Source organism: Salmo salar, chromosome ssa27 (assembly GCF_905237065.1).
Source record: "Salmo salar chromosome ssa27, Ssal_v3.1, whole genome shotgun sequence".
In the NCBI taxonomy this organism is placed as follows: Eukaryota; Metazoa; Chordata; class Actinopteri; order Salmoniformes; family Salmonidae; genus Salmo; species Salmo salar.
The window spans coordinates 9,109,723-9,124,311 of record NC_059468.1 but is presented as its reverse complement, the minus strand read 5'-3'; the positions used below and the strand labels follow the sequence as shown (position 1 = coordinate 9,124,311).

The following is a 14,589-nucleotide window of genomic DNA, read 5'->3' as shown; positions in this document are numbered from 1 at the left end:
TTGCATGGTTGTGTGCTTGATTTTATATACCTGTCAGCAACAGGTATGGCTGATGTAGCTGAATCCACTAATTTGAAGGGGTGTCCACATACTTTTGTATATATAGTGTATATACCATTGCCTACAGTAGGCTACATAATAATATTTCGAGTGGGACAATGTCTCACCTAATGATATAGATGAAGCCATAGGCTACTCACAGTGATGGCCGATGCGCTCATCGTGGCAATAGCCTATCTCATGATGAGCAACTTTGAAAAACAGTGCTGCTGTTCGCAAAAAAAATGGGAGTTGTTGAGAAAAATGTGTTTCTATCGGTTGTACTGACAGATTAGACTTTTCAGAAGTAGGTATTTGCTTTCCAAACTGTACGTTTCTCCCACAATTGAATTTTTAAATCTTCAAAAGGCAAACTGACAACCGCAAACAACCATAGAAATATAATCCATAGATGGCAGTTCAAGTCTGGACTGGCATCCATTGCTAGAGTACCCATGAGTTTATCAGTCAAATTGCCAGGGTAAGAAGTTATAAAACCTTTCTATGTCTATGTCTATGGCCACAACGCAACAAGCTGTATATTTGGCACGCATGCTGGCCAAATTGCAGCATTTCCGACTGTAGGCATACTGGTAACTGCCAAAATAAAGGAAACACTTGAGTAAACGAGGGATACAAAGTATATGTTATGGTGTGGGGTGCATTTTCCTGGCATGGTTTAGGTCCACTTGTAGAATTTCTGCCAAGGCGCATTGAAGCTGTTCTGGCAGCTCTTGGTGGTCCAACACCATTTTCATTAAGACACTTTATGTTGGTGTTTCCTTTATTTTGGCAGATACCTGCATGTGTGTGTGATAAAAAATAAATCCACAATAATTTTTTATTAACTATTGATCCTCTGTGGCATAATATACACTACATATAATGATGCTCTTTGGTGTGGCGTGATAAAACTATTTACATTTTATTTTATTTTTTTGCATCTTCGGCTTTGGCCCAGCCCCTGACTCACACAACTGACCAGTCACATTTATTTATTATGCCGTTTTTTTATTTTATTAATCAGTTACCCAATAAAGGCTGGGCACCCCAGTTACCCACGTGGGCCCCCTAGCTTCTCTCCTGCCCCATGTGATGATTAGCAGAGTGGCAGAAGGCTGCAGCAGGCTGTCTACACTCATTGAGAGCGGGCTCATGAGTCCTCCTGTGGTTGGCGGTTGCATAAAAAATATATATATATATATACTATACTGAACAAAAATATAAACGCAAAATGCAACAATTTCAACGACTTTACTGAGTTATAGTTTATATAAGTAAATCAGTCAATTTAAATCAATTCATTAGGCCATAATCTATAAGTATTTCACATGACTGGGCAGGGGCACAGCCATGGGTGGGCCTGGAAGGGCATAGACCCACCCACTGGGGAGCCAGGCCCAGCCAATCCAAATGAGTTTTTCCCCACAAAATGGCTTCAATACAAACAGAAATACTCCTCAGTTTCATCAGCTGTCCGCGTGGCTGGTCTCAGATGATCCCACAGGTGAAGAAGTCGGATGTGGAGGTCCTGGGCTGGCGTGGTTACACATGGTCTGCGGTTGTGAGGCCGGTTAGATGTACAGCCAATTTCTCAACAACAAAAAAACGTTGGAGGTGACTTATGATAGTGAAATGAACATTACATTCTCTGGAAACACCTCTGGTGAAGATTCCTGCAGTGAGCATGCCAATTGCACGCTCCCTCAAAACTTGAGAATTCAGTGGCATTGTGTTGTGTGACAAAACTGCACATTTTAGAGTGGCCTTTTATTGTCCCCAACACAAGGTGCACCTGAGTAATGATCATGCTGTTTAATCAGCTTCTTGATACTACACACCTGTCAGGTGGATGGATTATATTGACAAATGAGAAATGCTCAATAACAGGGATGTAAACAAATTTGTCCACAAAATTTGAGAGAAATAAGCTTTTTGTGCGTATGGAAAATTTCCAGGATCTTTTATTTCAGTTCATGAAACATGGGACCAACACTTTTTATGTTGCGTTTATATTTCTGTTCTGTATACATATATACAGTTGAAATCGAAAGTTTACATACACCTTAGCCAAATACATTTAAATTCAATTTTTCACAATTCCTGACATTTAATCCCAGTAAAAAGTCCCTGTTTTAGGTCAGTTAGGATCACCAATTTCTTTTAAGAATGTGAAATGTCAGAATAATAGTAGAGAAAATGATTTATTTCAGCTTTTATTTCTTTCATCACATTCCCAGTGGGTCAGAAGTTTACATACACTCAATTAGTATTTGGTAGCATTGCCTTTAAACTGTTTAACTTGGGTCAAACGTTTCGGGTAGCCTTCCACAAGCTTCCCACAATAAGTTGGGTGAATTTTGGCCCATTCCTCCTGACAGAGCTGGTGTAACTGAGTCAGGTTTGTAGGCCTCCTTGCTCGCACACGCTTTTTCAGTTCTGCCCACATATTTTCTATAGGATTGAGGTCAGGGCTTTGTGATGGCCACTCCAATACCTTGACTTTGTTGTCCTTAAGCCATTTTGCCACAGCTTTGGAAGTATGCTTGGAGTCATTGTCCATTTGGAAGACCCATTTGCGACCAAGCTTTAACTTCCTGACTGATATCTTGCAATGTTTCTTCAATATATCCACATAATTTTCCTCCTCATGATGCCATCTATTTTGTGAAGTTCACTAGTCCCTCGTGCAGCAATGCACCCCCACAACATGATGCTGCCACCCCCATTCTTCACGATTGGGATGGTGTTCATCGGCTTGCAAGCCTCCCCCTTTTTCCTCCAAACATAACGATGATCATTATGGCCAAACAGTTCTATTTTTGTTTCATCAGACCAGAGGACATTTCTCCAAAAAGTACGATCTTTGTCCCCATGTGCAGATGCAAACCGTAGTCTGGCTTTTTGATGGTGGTTTTGGAGCAGTGGCTTCTTCCTTGCTGAGCAGCCTTTCAGGTTATGTCGATATAGGACTCATTTTACGTTGGATATAGATACTTTTGTACCTGTTTCCTCCAGCATCTTCACAAGGTCCTTTGCTGTTGTTCTGGGATTGATTTGCACTTTTCGCACCAAAGTACATTCGGTATGACGGCTGCGTGGTCATATGGTGTTTATACTTGCGTACTATTGTTTGTACAGATGAACGTGGTACCTTCAGGCATTTGGAAATTGCTCCCAAGGATGAACCAGACTTGTGGAGGTCTACACATTTTGTATTCTGAAGTCTTGGCTGATTTCTTTTGATTTTCCCATGGTGTCAAGCAAAGAGGCACTGAGTTTGAAGGTAGGCCTTGAAATACATCCAAAGGTACACCTCCAATTGACTCAAATGATGTCAATTAGCCTATCAGAAGCTTCTAAAGCCATGACATAATTTTCGGGAATTTTCCAAGCTGTTTAAAGGCACAGTCAACTTAGTGGATGTAAACTTCTGACCCACTGGAATTGTGATACAGTGAATTATAAGTGAAATAATCTGTCTGTGAACAATTGTTGGAAAAATTACTTGTGTCATGCACAAAGTAGATGTCCTAACCGACTTGCCAAAACTATAGTTTGTTAACAAGAAATTTGTGGAGTGGTTGAAAAATGAGTTTTAATGACTCCAACCTAAGTGTATGTAAACTTCAACTGTAATACATATATAATTGTTTGCATCCTCTTGGGCCCCCCAAGGGGCTGGGCCCAGGGGCTTCAGCCCTGGTAAACCCCCGCATAAATCCGGCCCTGCCTTCCCCAATGCAATGCTTTTAAATCCATAGACAGGTAATGTGCAAGTGCACACTTTGGGAGAAGTGTGAAGAATTGAGGCATCACTGTGCTGTGGAAACAGACATTATAGCCATCTTGGCCTTGGATCAGAATGGCCTCCTCACTCACACACCTTCTTGTCGCTGAGGCCAGACACAGTGTCGATGTACTCCTCCTGGATCATGAAGGCTGCCAGGTTGGCCGTGTAGGAGGCCAGGAAGATGACAGCAAAGAAGGCCCACACCAGCACCATGATCTTACTGGTGGTTCCTCTGGGGTTCTCCACGGGCACTGAGTTATTGAAGACCAGAGCCCACAGCAGCCAGATAGACTTCCCTATGGTGAATTTAGAGCCCCCTGTCTCTGGATAGAGAGAGGTCGGGGGGAAGAGGGGGGGAGTGGGAGAGACAATGAGTGAGAGAGAGAGCGAGTGAGAGAACGAAAGAGCGAGAGAACGAAAGAGCGAGAGAGAGAGAGAGAGAGAGAGAGAGAGAAAGGAATGGACATTGAATGGAAAAGAAATATCCCCAGGGTACTACTCACACTGGTATGTAACTCATCACGACTACTTCAATTGCTTCAATGGTGATAACCTGAAATAATAATGACCATACTGTAATAAATTACTTACTCTTTGCACTTTGCAGGCTGCGGTTGTAGCCGACGGGACTGAAGAACTCGAAAATAAAGACTGTGACAGCAACCACGGAGAGGCACATGACGAACATCATCACCCACACAGCTGGGCTGTACGGCTCTGAAACATCACATCAGAAAGACAAGGGTTCTGTTCCAAGGTTCTCGCTAGCTTGCTACTTAGAATGAAGCTATTGACACGTCCCAGATGGTACCCTACAATTCCCTAAATATAGTGGGGTCCGAAATGATCGACACCCTTGATAAAGATGAGCAATAATGATTGTATAAAATAAATAATTAGAATACTGAGCTATATTGTATGCTTCCAAATATTGGGTCATTATAATATTTTATAGTAATAAAACTGCTTAGAGAAAAATATTTTGTTAGTAATACCTTTTTCCTCAAAAGGTAGGGGGCAAAATGATTGACACCCCTAAATATTCTTATAAATGAAGTAGTCAAAGGTTTCCTAAAGATACTTATAAATAAAGTATTCAAAGGTTACTAAACCTTTGACTACTTTATTTAAAATAATATTTAGGGGTGTCAATAATTTTGCCCCCTACCTTTTTGAGAGAAAAAAGTATTACTTGTTAAACAAAATCTCTTTCTCTGAGCAGTATTAGTATAAAATAATATACATTCACAATTTTTCTTCGTTTGATCCTATATTCTACATTGGGTCCCATATTCCTAGCACCCAATGACTACACAAAGCTTGTGACTCTACGAACTTGTTGGAGACGTTTGCATTTTGGTTTTGTTTCAGATTGTTTTGTGGCCAATAGAAATGAATGGTAAATATTATAATGTGTCATTTTGGATTCACTTTTATTGTAAATAAGAATAGAATATGTTCCTTAACACTTCTACGTTAATGTGGATAATCCTAAATTAATTGTGAATAATGATGATTGAGAAAGTTACAGCGGGTCAAAGATCGTACCCCCAAGACATGTTAACTTCTCACCATTACCAATTACAGGGGAGGTTAGCATTTCTGGGGTGTATGATCTTTGACCCGCTGTAACTTTCTCACTCATCATTATTCACGATTCATTCAGGATTATCTCTAAGCATGGTAGCATCCACATTAATGTAGAAGTGTTTAGAAACGTTTAGAAACATATTATATTCTTATTTTTACAATAAAAGTGACTCCAAAATGACACAATAATCATCTGAAATACAACCGAAACTAACTGTAAAAGCATCCAACAAGTTTGAAGAGCTTGATGCAGTCCTTGCATGCTAGAATTATGGGAACAAATACTCAAGTTTTGACTACTTTATTTATAAGAACCTTTAGGGGTGTCAATATATTTTTTTAATACAATATAGCTCAGTATTTCAATTATTTATTTTATACAATCATTATTGCTCATATTTATCAAGGGTGTCAATAATTTGGGACCCCACTGTAGTGCACTACTTTTTTCTAGAGCCCATTGAGCCCTCGTCAAAAGTAGTACACTACACAGGTAACGGGGTGCCATTGGGACACAGACAATGTATTGGACACGCATTAGATGGTTGCTCGACCTCATCCCTTTAATAAGGCTTGTAAATGGACAAAGTTTCGATCCAAGAGTGGATGCATATTGTGCATTTACTAGCCTTATTAAATATATAAGGGTATGTGGTGGAGCATTTGTGTATGTTAGTTTTTACATGGCCCAGCAACCCTCTAACAAGTGATGTGTGTTTAACTATACAGACAGATTACAGGCATGCATTCTAAGTGATATGCTAGCTTTGACATTGGAACATAGCCAAGGAGGGAATTCTACAAAAAAGCCATTCTCAAACCACTACACTCGTGCCATCAAATCCCTGAGCCGACAAGGTAAAAATATGTTGTTCTGCCCCTGAACAAGGCAGTTAACCCACTGTTCCTAGGCCGTCATTGAAAATAAGAATTTGTTCTTAGCTGACTTGCCTAGTTAAATAAAGGGAATATATATATATATATATATATATATATATATATATATATATATATATATATATATATATATATATATATATATATATATATATATATTTAAAATAGGTAAAGATTTAAAGGGATTGTTTTGTGGTAACATGATTTTGATTGGATACCTGTGAAGTAACTAATTACATGTATTAATGTGTTATTACAAAGTAATGAAGCAATTGCTCTGTAATTGCATACAGAGGAATCAGGAATTGCCTTTAAATCATTTTCAGATTCTGTCTGACCTTAGTCATAGAGGAGTAACCTACAATATCAAAAATATTAAGGTCAAAACAAGATGGTTGAGAAAATGGTTGAAGGTCTCAAGAAAACAGCCTTAAAAGAAAGAGTCAGGCTTGAAGAGCCAAGATTTTCTTGGCAAGAGATTACTCTGGGCTCTGGCCAGCTAATACACACTAAGAGCAAACCAATGACCCTTAGGTTACCATCAAATCAGTGACCCTTGATTCAGACTAAATGGCCTTGGGGTAAAAAAAACTTCTGGGTGGCCATTGGATACAGAATATGTCCAGACTGTCTACTAAATCTTAGTTGACAGACAGATATAAGTCTGAAATGAATCATTCAGGGTGAAAAACTACATCCAGTCTGTGCTGTTTGAGTGTCTGAAACTAAGACTACATCCAGTCTGTGCTGTTTGAGTGTCTGAAACTAAGACTCCATCCAGTCTGTGCTGTTTGAGTGTCTGAAACTAAGACTACATCCAGTCTGTGCTGTTTGAGTGTCTGAAACTAAGACTACATCCAGTCTGTGCTGTTTGAGTGTCTGAAACTAAGACTACATCCAGTCTGTGCTGTTTGAGTGTCTGAAACTAAGACTACATCCAGTCTGTGCTGTTTGAGTGTCTGAAACTAAGACTACATCCAGTCTGTGTTGTTTGAGTGTCTGAAACTAAGGCTACATCCAGTCTGTGTTGTTTGAGTGTCTGAAACTAAGACTTCATCCAGTCTGTGCTGTTTGAGTGTCTGAAACTAAGACTTCATCCAGTCTGTGCTGTTTGAGTGTCTGAAACTAAGACTACATCCAGTCTGTGTTGTTTGAGTGTCTGAAACTAAGACTACATCCAGTCTGTGCTGTTTGAGTGTCTGAAACTAAGACTTCATCCAGTCTGTGCTGTTTGAGTGTCTGAAACTAAGACTACATCCAGTCTGTGCTGTTTGAGTGTCTGAAACTAAGACTCCATCCAGTCTGTGTTGTTTGAGTGTCTGAAACTAAGACTACATCCAGTCTGTGTTGTTTGAGTGTCTGAAACTAAGACTACATCCAGTCTGTGCTGTTTGAGTGTCTGAAACTAAGACTACATCCAGTCTGTGTTGTTTGAGTGTCTGAAACTAAGACTCCATCCAGTCTGTGTTGTTTGAGTGTCTGAAACTAAGACTACATCCAGTCTGTGTTGTTTGAGTGTCTGAAACTAAGACTCCATCCAGTCTGTGTTGTTTGAGTGTCTGAAACTAAGACTACATCCAGTCTGTGCTGTTTGAGTGTCTGAAACTAAGACTCCATCCAGTCTGTGTTGTTTGAGTGTCTGAAACTAAGACTCCATCCAGTCTGTGCTGTTTGAGTTCATGTCTGAACTAGCTTGTCTTACGTACAGCACAGCCGTCTCCTATGGCCAGATTGCTGTGTACTACTGAGTCATATCTGATGAGCTGCCATTACCTCGGTGCATTTCACACTGTATAATCTAAGATCTGGCTGCAGATTTAAACGTACCATCACGTCTCAATCGACAGCTGTAGGATTAAAATGTCTGCCTTGTTTGCAGACTGAGTCTCTCTACATGGTTGGGCAAAGACTAGAATTACGCTCAGGCGATTTGAAATGTAGAGGCGTTACCTTAGAGACATATTTTATCTGAAATATTTTCACCATTCATTACCGAGGAGCGACATAGCCCATTTGGAATACTGAATGGGTTTATGGATTTTATTTGAGAACCCTGTGAAACATTGCTTGACAACTTTGATACTAAACCAAGAGAGAGAAATCGAGGTTTTCCTTGTTAATGTGGGATAATGTTGGCTGGGTTGTCAGGTGTGTGTTACCATAGACCCTTCATAGCCCATCATAGGCCCTTCATAGCCCCTTCATAGCACATCATAGGCCATTCATAGCCCCTTCATAGCACATCATATGCCCTTCATAAGCTCTTAGTCTGCCCTGCTCACCAAGGAAGGCCGACGGCGAGACGGTGCCGTTGCTACGGGAGACCATGACGCTGATGCCTGTCTCCACGAAGGGCACGGAGAACTCCACAGCCTCCGACCTCTCCTTGTTGACGGTCAGGGAGCCAATGGCCATGTCGGCCCGTTTATAAACCACCTGGTGGGCGGGAGGGGAACTGCAGTTAGGAACAGAAAGAAAACGGGCCCATTCACGTTCACAGGCACTCACTTCCAGCTGTCTCAGTAGTAAAATGGTTGCGTTAACGAGATTCGAGGGCGAGTTGAGCGACTGAGGTAGCCTCGCGGAGAGAGAAAAGGGACACCGGCACCGGGTAGAAGGAGCCTAGCACCCGGTGGCTGTGTAAGCACAACACACCCTTAACCGTGCTGGTATATAACATCCCCTTCTCTGTTAACCACCCGTATTAATCCCGGCCCTCAGAGGGGGATTGGCTTTCCTGGAAATAACGAGGCATCTGCCCAAGACTCCAACCCAAACACTCCAGTTACTCTTCCATGGGAATACTAATCTATTTGACTTAGTCTCATTCTGTCTCCACATTTACTTTTAGGGGATTTTGAGGTGTAATTGCTTGGCACCCCTTGAATACGTTTTTTTGAATACGAAAAGAAAAGAGAAGAAGAAATGAATGACCCTGACCTCCCCGACCATGCCATTCCACTGCCCATCACTCCCCCTCTTCCCATGTCTGCCATTGGTCACCAGGTAGAGGTCATAGGAGAAGCCCACTATTTTGGCCAATCGCTTGAGGACGTCAATGCAGAAGCCTTTGCAGCAGTGCTTCGACGATTTCTCATCCACCGGCACACTGTGGTTACAGAGAGAGAGAGGGGGAGGGAAGGAGAGAAAGACAGGGGGGGAGAGGGTTAGAGACAGGAGGCAGAGGACAGAGAGAAGCAGAAGGGAGACACAGAAGGGCAAGGAGGAATGTATGAATTATTAGCGAGAGCTGTAGTAGCTGGATCAATACTGCCTGTAGGTGGACTGCACATCAGGACAGACAGGAGAGGAGAAGGAGGACTGCATTAAAACAGGATTAAATGCTATTTTTCTGTGTGGGTTACCCTCAGCAGGGGACGAGGAGATTTAACGGGACATACGTGGACTCTTTCCAAGCATGTAGCTTTACAACAGGGAAGTGGACAGAAAAAGCCTGATGGTAGATCAAAAAGCTACATTTATCTGGGCAAATATCAATGTGTGGTCCCTCCCTGTATGCCCACTATGATAACCCACCAGTCAGTGCCGGTTTTAAGATTCTAATGGAATGTTCAAAGTAGGCTAATTAAATGGGCCAATCTCCCTGAGCAAATCAAACTGATGGAACGTTCAGCAGGCCTTGTTACCAGGCATCAGAGACAGACTGGGAACACACAACACACTCATCAGACCTTTAGAGACCAGGCCAGACTGTGAAACACTGAGTGAGAGTATATAAAAGAGGACAAGAGAGAACATACAACAGCATGTCAATAAGAAAAACGGGCAAAGCACGTGTTTACTGGTTAGACTAAGCTGCATCCAAAAAAGTTACTTTAAGGGGAAACTTCAATCAAAAGTTCACATTTGAGGTTTTGTTAATATTTCAAATGATAATTTTATGAGTGTACAAAACATTAGGAACGCCTTCCTATTATTGAGTTGCACCACCTTTTGCCCTCAGAACAGCCTCAATTCGTCGGGGCATGGACTCTACAAGCCTCGAAAGCGTTCCACAAGGATGCTGGCCCATGTCGACTCCAATGTTTCCCACAGTTGTGTCATGTTGGCTGGATGTCCTTTGGGTGGTGGACAATTCTTGATACACACGGGAAACTGCTGAATGTGAGAAAAACAGCTGCGTTGCAGTTCTTGACACACTTAACCCGGTGCGCCTGGCACCTACTACCATACCCCGTTCAAAGGCAGTTAAATATTTTGTCTTGCCCAGTCACCCTCTGAATGACACACAATCCATGTCTCAATTCTCTCAAGGTTTTATAATCTTTCTTTAACTTCCCTTCATATACACTGATTGAAGTGGATTCAACAAGTGACATCAATAAGGGATCATAGCTTTCACTTGGTCAGTCTATGTCGTGGAAAGAGCAGGTGTTCCTAAGGTTTTGTACACTCAGTGTATGTTTAAGTTCAAAGGCTTTATTATTTATTTACCACAATTCAGATGCTAAATCTTTACAACTTCTCTCCAATTATTTTCCCTGAATGCCTCGAGGAGAGAGAATGTAACCCTGTGACATCATACTTTTAGGAGTTATGTCCTTTTTAGTTAGTGTGGAGTAAAGCATTGTATATGAAACACACTCTCAATAAACTATCTGAATAATGAGGATCAACATGGCCGACCACGATTTTTGAATGAAATTCCCCTTTACACTTATGATAGCTACAACATTTAAACTACGTTGGTTACATGTTGGTCATGGTTAAAACATCTGAATGGTTAGACCATGGTTGGTCATGCTTAAACATCTGCATGGTTAGACCACGGTCGGTCATGCTTAAACATCTGCATGGTTAGACCATGGTCGGTCATGGTAAAACATCTGAATGGTTAGACCATGGTCGGGCATGCTTAAACATCTGCATGGTTAGACCATGGTCGGGCATGCTTAAACATCTGCATGGTTAGACCATGGTCGGTCATGGTAAAACATCTGCATGGTTAGACCATGGTCGGTCATGGTAAAACATCTGCATGGTTAGACCATGGTCGGGCATGCTTAAACATCTGCATGGTTAGACCACGGTCGGTCATGGTAAAACATCTGCATGGTTAGACCACGATCGGGCATGCTTAAACATCTGCATGGTTAGACCACGGTCGGTCATGGTAAAACATCTGCATGGTTAGACCACGGTCGGTCATGGTAAAACATCTGAATGGTTAGACCATGGTCGGGCATGCTTAAACATCTGCATGGTTAGACCATGGTCGGGCATGCTTAAACATCTGCATGGTTAGACCATGGTCGGTCATGCTTAAACATCTGCATGGTTAGACCATGGTCGGTCATGGTAAAACATCTGCATGGTTAGACCATGGTCGGGCATGCTTAAACATCTGCATGGTTAGACCATGGTCGGGCATGCTTAAACATCTGCATGGTTAGACCACGGTCGGTCATGGTAAAACATCTGCATGGTTAGACCACGATCGGGCATGCTTAAACATCTGCATGGTTAGACCACGGTCGGTCATGGTAAAACATCTGCATGGTAAGACCATGGTCGGTCATGGTAAAACATCTGAATGGTTAGACCATGGTCGGGCATGCTTAAACATCTGCATGGTTAGACCATGGTCGGGCATGCTTAAACATCTGCATGGTTAGACCATGGTCGGCCATGCTTAAACATCTGCATGGTTAGACCATGGTCGGTCATGGTAAAACATCTGCATGGTTAGACCATGGTCGGGCATGCTTAAACATCTGCATGGTTAGACCATGGTCGGTCATGGTAAAACATCTGCATGGTTAGACCATGGTCGGTCATGGTAAAACATCTGAATGGTTAGACCATGGTCGGGCATGCTTAAACATCTGCATGGTTAGACCATGGTCGGGCATGCTTAAACATCTGCATGGTTAGACCATGGTCGGTCATGGTAAAACATCTGCATGGTTAGACCATGGTCGGGCATGCTTAAACATCTGCATGGTTAGACCATGGTCGGTCATGGTAAAACATCTGCATGGTTAGACCATGGTCGGTCATGGTAAAACATCTGAATGGTTAGACCATGGTCGGGCATGCTTAAACATCTGCATGGTTAGACCATGGTCGGGCATGCTTAAACATCTGCATGGTTAGACCATGGTCGGTCATGCTTAAACATCTGCATGGTTAGACCATGGTCGGTCATGGTAAAACATCTGCATGGTTAGACCATGGTCGGGCATGCTTAAACATCTTCATGGTTAGACCATGGTCGGTCATGGTAAAACATCTGCATGGTTAGACCATGGTCGGGCATGCTTAAACATCTGCATGGTTAGACCATGGTCGGGCATGCTTAAACATCTGCATGGTTAGACCACGGTCGGTCACGGTAAAACATCTGCATGGTTAGACCATGGACGGGCATGCTTAAACATCTGCATGGTTAGACCAGGGTAGGTCATGGTTAAATATCTCCATGGTTAGACCAGGGTAGGTCATGGTAAAACATCCGCCCCAGTAGCAGGCCTTACTTGGTGGTGTTGAGCGGTAGTCTGCAGGGCACCGAGTCCCGGATGCAGGAGTTGGTGCCTGGGTCGGCTGGCTCCACAATGACAAAGGGCCTCTCCTCCAGGGTGACCACCTTGAGGTGCTGGGTGTCATCCAGCGGCTTAAGGAAGGAGCCGTAGCGTGAAAAGGGCTGGATGATGAGATCTAGAACACCGTTCTGCCACGTGCCAACCTGCAGGAGATCATTCAGAGACAGGAAGTATACGGAGCGTGAGGTGGAAAACCTGCCAACCTGCAGGAGATCATTCAGAGACAGGAAGTATACGGAGCGTGAGGTGGAAAACCTGCCAACCTGCAGGAGATCATTCAGAGACAGGAAGTATACGGAGCGTGAGGTGGAAAACACAGTGTCTCTCTTTTGTTCACCGCGCCGCTTTGTGGTAAGTGCGGCATGTGCTAAACACTTTGAGAGTGTTCCAGTGTCTCAGCGGTCAAGCTAACATAGGAGACTGCATACTGGGGGAAATAAAAACCAGAAGTGACCGCGACCTGTGTTGAAGTGTTTCACAAATGAATTCAAGTAAGTCACCGTTTTCTGAAGCACCAATTCATCAGTTCTCCTTTGGGGTCACTTGAAGTTGTCTGGTTCGAATATGACTAGCTACAATGTATTAGTACATGTACATGTCGACCATGGAATGGCCTACATTTTTTATATTATTATCTTCATATTTTGAATGGTGGTTATGTTATACTATAGGGAACAGTAAGTTACAGTACTATGAAGACTATGAACGCACTGTAAATCATAAGTGGTCTGGTTTTTCCATCATATAATGGTCTGGGGTCAGAAACGGGTCCCAGAGCTCAATCATCCACTGCTTGTTCACTCCCCTCTCCTGATCTGAGCCCAGAGCCCTCAGTAAATATACTCAGAGGAGATGGGAAATGAACTGAAGGAGCACGACCACAGGGACCATGTTATCATTCTGCTGCAACTGGGTCAGATTAGCCCACCTTGACACTGACAGTACGGAGGCAGTGGTGTAAAGTACTTAAGTAAAAAAAAAATACTTTAAAGTACTACTTAAGATGTTTTTGGGGGTGTCTATACTTTACTTTACTATTTATATGTTTGACAACTTTTACTTTTACTTCACTACACGCCTAAAGAAGATAATGTACTTTTTACTCCTTACATTTTCCCTGACACCCAAATGTACTAGTTACATTTTGAATGCTTAGCAGGACAGGAAAATGATCCAATTCACACACTTGAACATCCCTGGTCATCCCTACTGATGATCTGGTGGAATCACTAAACACACATGCTTGGTTTGTAAAGGATGTCTGAGTGTTGGAGTGTGCCCCTGGCTATCCGTAAATAAATACAAAACAAGACCATCTTGCCATCTGGTTTGCTTAATATAAGGAATTTGAAATGATTCATATTTTAACTTTTGATACTTAAGTATACTTTAGCAATTACATTTACTTTTGATACTTAAGTATATTTAAAACCCAAATACTTTAAAACTTTTACTCAAGTAGTATTTTAATGGATGACATTCATCTTTACTTGAGTCATTTTCCATGAAGATATCTTTACTTCCACTATAGTATGACGTTTGGGTACTTTTTCTACTGCCGTATAGAGGCGTGTTGAGTGTATCACGATTCATGCTGAACGAATTCTGGGGTTTGTGAATGGATATCAATGGAATCGCTAGGCCTTGAGGCAGCGACGTGGGTAAACATACAGAGTGAATGGAGAGCTGAGGTCAGAGCATTAGACG

At 42.2% G+C, this 14,589-nt stretch overlaps 1 protein-coding gene across 1 annotated transcript in view; it reads right to left on the bottom strand.

Moving 5' to 3' along the window:
- The window catches only part of LOC106588445 (glutamate receptor ionotropic, NMDA 2D), a 64,671-nt gene that overhangs the window by 11,805 nt on the left and 38,277 nt on the right, over nucleotides 1-14,589 (bottom strand). Inside the window, exons 6-10 of the mRNA XM_014177454.2 lie at nucleotides 12,817-13,025; nucleotides 9,260-9,428; nucleotides 8,602-8,755; nucleotides 4,424-4,549; nucleotides 3,926-4,155 (exon numbers count right to left, since the gene is read on the bottom strand). Of these exons, the coding sequence (XP_014032929.2) occupies nucleotides 3,926-4,155; nucleotides 4,424-4,549; nucleotides 8,602-8,755; nucleotides 9,260-9,428; nucleotides 12,817-13,025 (888 nt within the window). The remainder of the gene's footprint in view (nucleotides 1-3,925; nucleotides 4,156-4,423; nucleotides 4,550-8,601; nucleotides 8,756-9,259; nucleotides 9,429-12,816; nucleotides 13,026-14,589) is intronic.